We start from the raw sequence: 12,715 nt of genomic DNA on the forward strand, positions 1-12,715 counted from the left end.
ACCCAACTACCTGTATTTACTGAGCCAAAGAGAAAATATGAGCCTGATTGAATAAAAAAAAATTTTGCTTTCCTGTCAGCAAATAACAATTAGTGAAGACCAACTGTATGCAAAGGACCAGGCTGTGAACATTTGCTGGAGACAAGAGGCACAGAAAAGATGGTTTCTCCTCTTAAGGTGAGATGTGACTTCAGTGATGAAGACTTACAGCTACGGTGCAAAGAGGCTGACCTAAGTAGAGATTTATTTCAGCCCTTTCAGTGTTACAGCTGGGGCAACTACCCCTCTGGTACCTACCTAAGTGATACACTAATTGCAACGGTAATGCAGTGATACTGCTTATTTCAACACAATTTTCATTTATCTTCCCACTAAAATGGGGTGGAGGGATGGGAGGTTAAGATCAGTGTAAAGATTTGTGATTTTAATAGAATCAAAACGTGAAATGGCTGTGATTAGATAGACAAAGACATACAATTTGATTTTCAACATTCTTTGCCACAAATCTCATGCATTAAATAATGAAATATTAAAGTTCTTTTTAATGAAAAAATAGGAGGGGAGAAGTAGAGTCCTAATCACTGCCTTATTCTACCCAATGCTAAAAACAATGACAATACACAGATTTTGAACTGAAATAGGTTTTTAGAGATTACCTACTCCAAACCAAACATTTTAAAAGAAATTGAGGTTAAGATATTGTCACAGTATGGGCAGCGAGGTGGATAAAACACCAGCCCTGGGTTTAGGAAGACCTGAGTTCATATCCTGCCTCAGACACTTGGCATTTAACAGCTCTGTGACTCTGGGCAAGTCACTTAACTCTCATTGCCCCAGGGAAAAAATAAATAAAAGAGAAAAAAGATATTGTCACAGTCACTGAGCAACAAAGTTGAAAAGCAAAGCTAAGATTTGAACACAGATTTCCTGACTCCAACTACACTGCCTCTCCTTACGTTTAATGAGTATTATTAATATAGAACCAAAGAGATAAAAAATCCCTACTCATTTAGAATTGAAGACAATTACTAGCTGTGTGACCCTGGGCAAGTCACTTAACCCCCCATTGCCCCACCAAAAAAAAAAAAAAAAAAAGAGAGAGAGAGAGAATTGAAGACAATTCTGGTAGAAATGACAATAATGTAAAAGTATTAAATATTTGAATGAGAAAAGAAAATTACAAATTACAAATTAAATTGCTGTTGCAATTGTGAACCTGTCCGAAGATAAAAGTATGTGGATGTTAAAGACATCTAACTAGCTCTATTTGTCAGGTAAACCCCGACTTTTACTTTTTCCAATAACATGGAAACATTCAATAAACCAAATAGGCTGTTTGTGTTGACTTTCACTGAAATCTATGATTAATTGACTTTCAGAATTGAAATACCATTTAGTTTGGAAAGGAACACTTCCCATTATTTAAGGTAGGGTAAGGAGATGTGTTCATTTGTTTTAAGGAGTATATGCTCTTTTGCATATCTTGAACCTGTTAAAATGAAAAACAAAGCAACAAATAAAATGTTTGAAATAAGAAAAAGAAGAACTATATTTCCCAAAAGGAAATGCCATTGGATGCATATGGCTTCCAATGCAGTCAATGGAATTTGCTTGGATATCAAATAAGCGAACCAGGCCCTTCTTTGAAAGAAAGAGAGAGGGGCAGCTAGGTGGTACAGTGGATAGAGCACAGGCCCTGGATTCAGGAGTACCTGAGTTCAAATACACCCTCAGACACATAACACTTAGTAGCTGTATGACCCTGGGCAAGTCACTTAACCCCAATTGCCTCACTAAAAAAAAAAAAAGAAAGAGAAAGAGAGAGAGAGAGAGAGAAATCTGTGCTCACATAACTTCCTGGGAATTCAGGGGAAATTACATAACAACCCCCAAGAAACTGAAGAGGGTATGTAGCCATCTTTCTTTCAGAAAAAGTTTACTTGCGATGCTGCCTGAAGGTGGGAAAATAGACTCCACAGGATTCAGGGTCTTTCTAATTCTTTGATTCTATCACAGCCCAATATTTAAGCCACTTTTGACATTGGAGGCATTCTTATCATTTGTTATTGTCACTATTGCCATTGACAAGAGGGGAATTTATAATCTGCCCCATAATTACCATATTAATTATTACATTCCTCTTTCACAATGTTTAATCCCTTTATTTGCCTCATTGCATTTTTTTTGGCTCTCTGTGAACTACAGAGTGATGCCTGCTGCTGTAGCTAGCAGGATATCCTTAATAAAAGCTGCCCAGCTGCCAGTTATAAGTCTAGCCAGTTAGGGAAGTCCAGAGAACTAATCTGGACATTGACATCTCTGTCTCTGGGTGACTAAAGTATGGTATAAAACTGGACACTATACATGACGGAACTTTATTCAGTTAAGCTTTTGTGGTGGTATTTCATCAACCTGAGGAAATGAGAGTGATCACATCAAAAATTTAATTGTTCTCTTGTACTTATTATTGATTAAGGTATCTAACTATGAACAAATCATTTTAAGAAAAAAAATTTACATTTTTAATCCTTTAAAAAAAAATTTTTGTCTAAAATTTTGATACAAACTGGAGGTTTCCCAGCATTCAATCTCTTGATGCAGAATGTTGCCATCATGCCTCTTGGTAGTTTTTGTCTATCCAGAAGATTAAAATAAGGCTAAAAATGTGATTAAGAATGATATTAGTTAAAAATAAAAGCCAAACAAACCTTTATATCTGAAGCATACAACCTCATTTTTTGATTGCAAGTTAACAACTCAGGCCTTTGGGTCATAAATTTAAATCTTTGGAATTCCTTAAACATTCAGCTAAATTACTACATTAAATCTGTGGAAAAATTTTTTTGTGAATTCCTCCTATCTTATTCTATCAGAACCAACTAGTTCTTTAAAGATAGCCCTATTCCAGGGGGCAACTAGGTGGTGCAGTGGATAGAGCACTGGAGTCAGGAGGACCTGAGTTCAAATTCGGCCTCAGACACTTAACACTTACTAGCTGTGTGACCCTAAGCAAGTCACTTACCCCCAATTGCCTTGCCAAAAAAAAAAAAAAGAGATATCCCTATTCCACTAACATTTGAGAGTATATTTTCAACTTTCTGAAATGTGAGCATGGGAATTGAAGTATGAATTTTCTCACGTATAATTTTACTGCATTGATTTTTTTGCATTGAAATATTTCTGGATTTGTTGTCATATCTCCTGAGAAACTAAATTTTCACTATAAGCAAGAACACAACAGAATAAACAAAATAGAAAGCATAACATCTTACAGCAAAACAAAAGGCAGCATGCCATAACTTTGACTATCTAGATCATACTCAATATCCAGGAAAAAAATGATGTTAGTCTTTTTATTTGGGGGGGGGGGGGGAGAGGAGGGAGGAGAGAAGCTGGATGTTGAACCAATGTAGTATAAATACACAAATTGTTTAGGTAAGTGGAAATTCTAACTAGAAAGATGACTCAAGAAAAAATAAGACAAAATTTGAAGGAAGAGTTTTCAATTTTTATGTAAAACTGTCTCTTGAAAAATAACTGAGAGTGGGCAGCTAGGTGGCACAGTGGATAAGAGAACCCGAGTTCAAATCTGGCCTCAGACACTTGACACTTACTAGCTGTGTGACCCAGGGAAAGTGATTTAATCCTCATTGCTTGGGAAAGAAAGAAAAGAGAGAAAGAAGGAAGGAAGGAAGGAAGAAAGGAAGAGAGAGAGAAAGAAGGAAAGAGAGAGGGAAAGAAAGAAAGAAAAAGAAAGAAAGAAAGAAAGAAAGAAAAGAAAGAAAGAAAGAAAAAGAAAGAAAGAAAGAAAGAAAGAAAGAAAGAAAGAAAGAAAGAAAGAAAGAAAGAAAGAAAGAAAGAAAGAAAGAAAGAAAGAAAGAAAGAAAGAAGGAAAGAAAGAAGGAAAGAAAGAAGGAAAGAAAGAAGGAAAGAAAGAAGGAAAGGAAGGAAGGAAGGAAGGAAGGAAGGAAGGAAGGAAGGAAGGAAGGAAGGAAGGAAGGAAGGAAGAAAGAAAGAAAGAAAGAAAGAAAGAAGAAAGAAAGAAAGAAAGAAAGAAAGAAAGAAAGAAAGAAAGAAAGAAAGAAAGAAAGAAAGAAAGAAAGAAAGAAAGAAAGAAAGAAAGAAAGAAAGAAAGAAGGAAAGAAGGAAAGAAGAGAAAAGAAAAGAAAAATAACTGAGAATCTCAACCAGGAAATGATCACAAAAAATGGTACCAGTACAAAACAAACTGATTTGTTGTTGTTGTTTCTTAACAATAATGAAAAACACCTGCGATGCTCTTGACATTTGTCTTTAAAATATAAAATGGGGTTTGTCAGGCCTTGGGATCCTAGAATATAAATTTAATAATTTGGGTCAGGGGCTAACATAGATAACATAGGTAGTAAACATGTCAATGTAAAATAAAAATAACAATAGCATTAGATTTTTACATAATCTAGATTAGCACTGATCAAATGGTCTGAGGATTTCTGAATAGTTTTGAAATGTATTTATGGAAGGCAAAAAAAAAAAAATCAAGTTACTAATTTGAACTGAGTACTTATTTAAAACCGTCTCAGATCTTAAACACCTCAGAGCTGGTTTTCTCTTTGTAATATGTTTGTTCAACTTCAATAAATATACTCATATAGGAAAAAATGTATAATCTGGAAATCACTTGTGATAAAGCATAAACTCTTTGAGGGCAGGAAGTATTTCCTTTTTTGTCTATCTCCAGTGCCCAACAAAATTACATGCAACAAATCTATCATTAAATTTTATGAACTTTAATTGATATTTATAAAATTTAATTAACATATATTTATCAAATTACCTTCTTGTTACCTTATTGCTTAGCTATGGCAGTAGAGACTTAAGCTAAGACTGGTATTAAGACTGGTAAAGAGAAGCATTAAAGTACCACTTTGGAAATCCAATATCAAAACTGTTGGATTATGGTCTTTTTATTTTTTAAGAGAATAAAAAAATGGAATACTGACAATAAAAGTGAATTCAAGACAGATGCTTATAGGAAAAACATTTAAAGAACATCAATGTAAATTTCTGGACAAATATAGGACAGACTAAAATGGATTTCCTGCTCATTAATTAAAACTTTCTCTGAAAGATTTATATTTAAGCATTCAGGAACAGCTGGGTGGCACAGTGGATAGAGCACCAGCCCTGGATTCAGGAGGACCTGAGTTCAAATACCACCACTTCAGACAATTAACACTTACTAGCTGTGTGACTCTGGGCAAGTCACTTAACCCCAATTGCCTCACCAAAACAAAAAACAAAAAGTTGAAAACTATCTCTACATGTAACTGGAAAATAATAAAATAGAGGTAGAATTCAAAACTTTCTAGGTTACTTCACATAGTATGTAATCTGCTGAACATGGGTGAGAGTAGGGTTCTATTATGGAAGGTTGTTAAAGATAAAGGGCCAGTAACAAATGCACTGATAAATAAATCAGGCACTTCAGCTTTATATTTTCTGTTTTTAAAAAATAGATTACTTTCAAAAAAGAATAAATTAGGTTTACTTTTGTTTTTGTTTTTGTTTTTGTTTTTGTTTTTGTTTTTGTTTGTTTGTTTTTGTGGGGCAAAGGGGGGGACTTGCCCTGGGTCACACAGCTAATAAGTGTCAAGTGTCTGAGGCCGGTTTTGAACTCAGGTATTCCTGAATCCAGAGCTGGTGCTTTATCCACTAACACCACCCAGATGCCCCCAAATTAGGTTTATTTTGCAATATAAGCATCACTAAGGAGAAAAAAATGTTTTGGACACAATTTTCAGCTGTATACAATAAGAAAGTGAAAGACAATATACTTAGGAGAGGAGAAATAAAAGAGGGGAATCAGAGTTGACCACTAAGAATGCCATAACTGCTGCATCAACTTTGGTCCCATGCAAAGTTTCCTATTCCTTCCTTATTAGGGAAAATGAAAGTTGAGGTGATAAAAATGCTTCAGTGACTTATTATCTCCCAACCCTAATTTGATTTAACTAATTCATCTCTGTGATCTAGAGTGATTAACTGATGACCATGAAAGCAAAGAGGAAATGAGAAAAGTCAGGAAAGCTAATGGGAGAATGGACAATTCCCACCTGAGTGGGTGATATACTGATACTAACCTTGAATTGTCCTCTTGAAGAAGGCCTTGCAGGCTTCACATGAAGCTACCCCATAGTGGTACCCAGATGCAATATCACCACACACCAAGCATAGTCTCTTGGGCATGGAGTTTAGCATGTATTCACACTTGGTCTGCGAATCTTCTGCAATGGTGCTGGAACAATCATCATATCTTTTCCTGACAGGCCCGTTACCGCCAAGGACTGGGGCAGAAGGGTACAGAGGTGGTGAGTCAAGTCCATTCTGATGGCCATTCATGGTTGAACTATAGCTCCCGCTGGCGTCTGAAGAGCCACCGGGGCTGTGGTGGTTGATGCTGTCCGTTAAGGAGGCAGGGCTTGAGGGTTCCGTCTTGATATATGACGAACAGCTAGAATCAATGTGTCGATCTTTGCTTGACATTCTGCAGAGAAGCCTAAAGTATAGGGGAGAGGAGAGAGAAGATGGGGGAAGGAGAAAGAAAAGACAAAAGTGAAGAGGAGAGATATGAATATAGAAAAGATAAAAGGAAAAGGAAGAGGAATCACATAGTAAAGAAAGGAGAAAAAAATCACTTATTAAAGACATTGCTTGTTAAGGGTGCTTGGTAAAGGCTAAAAACACACATCATTCATTCATTAGTCAATATCTCTTGTTCAACATGAAGGTGATCAGCATAAGGCCACGACAGAGCTATATCAAGACTCCTGACAGGAAAAGTCATTCCCACCCCTATCACCAACCCCAATATTTAAAAAAGTTTCCTTCCTTCTAACCTTGTCAGTTTCAGGTCAACTCTCTGAGTCTAAAATGGCCAAATGAGCAGCTAGGGATGAGCAGCTAGGGATTTTCAAAGTCCATTTTATTTGCAGATTTTAATTTATACTCATTGTATTTTTACTTAGAATTATTTTCAAGCTAAAAACCATACAAATCCTATGAACAGAATCAAACTTTTATCTCCAAGACTAATTGATGATTACTTCGTTTAGTGATTATTATTTGCAGCTTCCATAATTATAACTTTGTCTTTTATTGACCTGTGGGAAAACATATTCAGAAAATATTCTCTTCCTTAAAATAGATTATATGTATGTACATATATACACATTTACACACATATACACATACATGCATATGTAAACACACACATATACCTAATACTATAGCAGTCATAAAAATCTAGTTCATATCAGGCCTCAAAATGCTTGCCTTGTGACCTTATAAAAGTCACTTAACTTCTTTGCATTAGTTTTCTCAATTGTAAAATGGATATAATGAATACCACCTCTCTACCTTGCAGGGTTTGTTGTAAGGATCAAATGAGTCAATATTTGTAAAGCACTTAGCACAGTGCCTTAGCACACAGCAGGAACTATATAAATGCTTAATCTCTTCCCCCTGACAACTAAATTTCTGGACAAAAATCCAAGGCAATGAATGATTAAAGATGTTTCCCTAAAAATATCCTCAACTCTTTGATTCCATAAAAACCCAAAGAAAATGTTTCTTGGAAACGATGACGTTTAAGCCTTCATCCAGAGACTAAATAGTAATAACATGCCCATCTAACCCACAGCAATAAGATTACAGGACCTGACATTACTTCCATAAAAAGGAAACTGTTGAAGTACTGTCTAAAAAAATTATATTTCAGCTAGACTTCCTATACCTGCCTTCTTATCTTTGATACACACACACACACACACACACACACACATATATATTAGCTTAAAGAAGGGGCATGGTACAGCTCTTTTATCTAGGAAACAACAACAACCACCACCACCACCACCACCACCACCACCACCACCATATCTCACCTTCTATTCACTCCATCTCTATTTACTGCTCACCAACAGGGGGCCAAAAAATGAATCAAAACTACCTTATTCCACTGAGGGGAGCCATAAACCTTCCTCTTTCTTCAATCAAATCATCATTGTCCACTGCAAATTTCCAACCATGCAAAGGACTACCATTGTCAACTGCATGCTGATCTCCTCTTCCACACCTAGATTGGAGGTATCCCAGATGTATTCTACTTTGACCCCTGGACCTATTATCCTCTTGGTCAGGAACCATCTGCCTGACCATTTCAAGGTCCTCAGGGCCTTGCCATCTGCCCTATTTCTTTTTCCAGCCAGAACCTAAGTATTACCTGGCCCTTCCATCTGCCAAGAACTGAAGATGAACATGAGTGCTCCTTTATGTGTTGTCTCCCCCAATTAGAATGTGAGCTCTTTGAGAGTAGGAGAGGGCTCATATTTCTATTTTTATCCCAAGCTTTTTAGCATAGTGCTTTGCACGGAGCAAGTGTTTATGCTCCATTGCATTCTTTCTTAATCCTCACAAGCCAATGAGTTTCTAAAAAGTTAATTAGATGAAAAGATAAGTACCTTCCATTTTTTCCTACTATGCTATAGTTCAAAACCCTTTTTAGAAAACTTTCAGAGAAACCATGAGAGTGAGAAGAGGTGATAAATCTAGAAAGAACTTAAATACTTTCTAGAAGAGACCATTTGCCATTTTAAACACTCATAAAACTTTGGGAAACCACTCCTACAATTATCAATAGAAAATTATTTTTTTTAGCTAGAAAACTAAGATTCTATCATTTCACCAGTTCAAGTCTTCTGCTAGCTCTTGTTTTCCACATTTCTTTTAAAAATTAAAAAATGGGGTTCTGTAATTGTCAGTGCTTACTTTTCAAGTAAATGTCCTATCTTTGTAGTCTATCTCAGAAGCCTAGCACCAAGAAAAGAATTTGCATTTCAACAAATATATTTTTTTTTCTTTCTTTTTCTTTTTTTTTGGGGGGGGTTGGGGGGGTGGAGGAGGGGAAAAGGCAAATCAGTGTCAGAGCATAAACAAAGGAAAAGGTGAATTAAAACCCACAACCATAATTTTCTTCTGTTTCTGACCACCCACTTGTGTTGTCCTTTACTCAAGAACTAGTGGAAGAAAAAATATTCCTCTTGCCAGCCTGAACTAGCTCGTCCTTTCCCTTCTGCATCTGCTGCCTTGTACCCGTCACTGTTAATGAGCATTGTAATTAATAGATAGCTCTCTCTTGTCTCCCTGCTTGCACTCTGGGCTAAGCACTTTTCTCAAGTCAACGTTTGAAAGAAAGCGGGTCGGCACTGACTTACAGCAGCCCTGCGAATTCCTTTTAATTTAGAGCACTTACACCACCACTTCACTTATTACCTTATAATTACTGGACTGCTCTCACATACATTATGATCTTAGACTAGAGTTAGAAGTTATTAGGGTACTAAAACATGGTTGCTCTCCTTTCCTCTCTCTGGCACTGAATTTTCCACAGCTATGATTAAAAATATCAATTAACTCTTTCACCATCTGCCCACAAGGTAGAGTTTTTATGGAGTGTAGTTGCTATAAGATGCTTTATCGTCAAGCACATGATTTTTCTCTGCCCCTTCCTTCTCTTGCTGATACTTCTTTTCTCCCCACCAGAAAATAAAGCTCACTCTTACTATAACAAAGGCTTTATCATCACCTTCCTTATTCTTTGACCTAAGAACCTTGCTTATGAATTTTCAGTCATTCAAAGTATCATTTCTTAGGAAACAAGCTCTAATATTGTACTTCAAATCCCAAAACAATTATTTGCCTACATAGGACTAAGTCAACAGCTAATTACTTGTCAAAATACGTGTTTTTCTATTCCCTGAAAAACCTCATTCAAGCTTGACAGAAATCAAAATATTAGCTCATAATTTTGCAGTAATCTGTTATGAAAGCTTCCACATAAAGGAGGTTCATATGGGGAAAACAGCACCTTGAAAGTTGTAGCGTCTCAAACTAATCAAGGTCTCAGGAGCAACTGAAACTGGGCAAGCTGTATGAAGGGTTATCAAACGGGCAATTTTTGTTCGAACATTCGTCTCTTTCTAGAGGAGGAAAAAGAAAGCACATGAGCAGGGAACTAACTTTACCATCTTCCTTCCCCAAAGAGACATGTCTAATAAGGGATCAGAAGTGTAGCAATGTTTTTCAGCGATGCCTCCTTCTCCAAGGGAAGAAAGTGAAATGGCCGCCCACACCTGCTGCACATTGGCCTACGTTGAGTCACCCTCACCAGCGTTTGGAATGAAGCCGAAATGAAATCTTAGGAAGAGCATAGTTGCCTCCTAATTACTACTTAGCTCATTACACTGAAGACTTCCCAGACACCGTTACATTATATCCTAAAACGACAGTAGGGTCTTAATTCTCTCCCTCTCTGTCTCTGAAAGTCTACAGCTCTATTATTCAAGCCTGAAATATTCACAACTATCTATAAATTCAATTGTCAGCTGGTGGGTTTTATTCTAGACCTCACTTCAATCTAAAATTAGAGGCACTAAAATTCACATTAACTCTAAGAGGAATGTAGTGAATAAGACTTTATTTCAAAAGAACACCTTTTTGTCAGAAAGAGCCATTTTCCAAATGATGGCTTTATCTGCAGCCAAAGAGAATAAGCCCAATTCCACAATGTGCTGTTAAGGCAGAATTTTTAGGTCACATTGGATTAATAAAAAAAAAAAAAAAACTAAATTTAGTTAAGGATTACGAATAGAAATAACATATGTTGAATAAATGCAGGCAATATTTATTTTAGAGATGGTGTAGTTGTTTCTCTATTTTATTATTAAAGGACACATGAAAAGGCAGCAGTGAGCTCTACCAGCTTTTAAAACTCTTTTTGAGGAATGGTTCATATTCATATAGTGATTTGTGATTTATAAAGCTCTTCTCTCACAACAACACAGGGAGGTGAGCACACTGAGGATAAGCCAAAGGAAAACTGAAGCACTAGGCACAGTTATTAATTGCTGACATTTTATTTATTGTATTAGGAGAGAGACCTCTGCACAAAGAGTTAAAACAGATTTGAGAGAAGGCTAGACTTCAGCACAAGGTATACCTATGCATGATTCTGTGGCTGGCCTAAGACTGAGGCAGAGTCTGATGAAGGATTAGATCTTAGATACCAGAAATTGAACAGCATGGAGAAAGAATACATCCTATTCATCAAGAATGGTTAATTTATTAATAAATTAAGCACGGTCTGCTTTAAGATCATTCACCATTTTGAATATGGCTGAACATGCCATATTCTTCAATTCACAGAGGTGATCCAAGGTAAGTGGATAAACCTTTCTATGAGCCAAACTTTTATCTGCAAACAAACATGGTCTTGATTTAACAAATAGCTAAATTTCCCAAAGAGAAAGTGAGAATTTTGATTCTATTTACTAACTGCAATCATTAAGAACCCTTCCACGGATTTCTTACTATATATAAGTAACTGAGTAGCTATAGAAGTTGTCATGTCTCATGAATAATCTATTTAAGTGTTCTTAACAGGGAAGAACAACTCATAAAGAGAATGAAGATTCTCATTTTACATGAAAGAGAGAAAGAACAAATGACAGAGAAATAGAATTAGGCGCTGCTTTTATTACATATAGGCTTCAACAATACCAGTGATGATTTATCAATGAGGTATGTCAAAAACATGGCTGAAATTGTTCCTTTTTCACTTATTCCATGGAACAATACTATATACAATTTCAAACCTTAACTATAACCAAATGCTTCTGAAATTTATCTGCAGTATCTAAACTGGCAGGTAAAAGAAACTGAGACATGTAATAATAACATTGGTCAACAAACATTTATTATGTTTCAGGAACAATGCTAAGCTCTGGAAAGGGAAGAACAGGGGCCTTGCTCTACATACTCTAAGGGGGAGGTGGGGGAAGAGCACACACAAAAAATACCTATGTTTCAGAAATACAGTTTAAAATATGGTATGCTCAGAAGATACCAGCAGCAACATCAGAAAAGGCCTTCTGTGGAAGGAACAATTCAAGTTGGGTATTTAAAGAAGCTAGGAGAGTTAGAAGACGTAGATGGGGGGCAGCTAGGTGGCACAGTGGATTAAAGCACCAGCCCTAGATTCAGGAGGACCTGAGATCAAATCTGACCTCAGACACTTGTCACTTACTAACTGTGTGACCCTGGGCAAGTCACTTAACCCCCATTGCCCTGCAAAAAAAAAAAAAAGGTATAGAAGACATAGATGAAGGAAGCATTCCAGGCACAAATGTACATGTAGGGAAACATGAATGGAGTATCATTGGTGGGGCAGGGGGCAATGAGACATTATAGGTCAGTGCAGTTAAGACTGTAACAAGCTTGGACAGAAGTAAAGTATAAAAAGAATGGAAAGGGAGGGAGGGAACAGGTTGAAATGGGCTTTAAATGCAAACAGAGAAGTAGTCTAACTTGAGGATCCTGACTGTCCACCTGCTGCTTAAACTGTTATTTAAAGCAGGAAAAACTTGGTGGGATTAACCATGATGTCCTGTAAAAAATAATCACATAATTCTTTTCAGTGTTTGTAAAAAGTAAGCTTGTAGTAGCCTGGAGATTTCAGACATAGTTGAACATGCTCTTCTGATATCTAAAATAAAGTATCAAAGAAGGGGAAATTGAGCGGTCTATCTTTCCCTTAATACAAAACCTCAAAGATTATCATCCTACCAGCTCTTGTTACCGGGCTGAGTTACAATTTCAGGCAAAGCCACTTTACAAT

At 36.5% G+C, this 12,715-nt stretch overlaps 1 protein-coding gene across 9 annotated transcripts in view; it reads right to left on the reverse strand.

Moving 5' to 3' along the window:
- The window catches only part of ESRRG (estrogen related receptor gamma), a 704,143-nt gene that overhangs the window by 174,166 nt on the left and 517,262 nt on the right, over positions 1-12,715 (reverse strand). For all 9 annotated transcript variants that reach the window (XM_043963448.1, XM_043963443.1, XM_043963447.1 and 6 more), the window contains one exon: positions 6,123-6,538. In XM_043963448.1, the coding sequence (XP_043819383.1) occupies positions 6,123-6,525 (403 nt within the window). In that variant the 5' untranslated portion in view covers positions 6,526-6,538. The remainder of the gene's footprint in view (positions 1-6,122; positions 6,539-12,715) is intronic.

The sequence above is a fragment of the Dromiciops gliroides genome, chromosome 4, assembly GCF_019393635.1.
Source record: "Dromiciops gliroides isolate mDroGli1 chromosome 4, mDroGli1.pri, whole genome shotgun sequence".
NCBI lineage: Eukaryota > Metazoa > Chordata > Mammalia > Microbiotheria > Microbiotheriidae > Dromiciops > Dromiciops gliroides.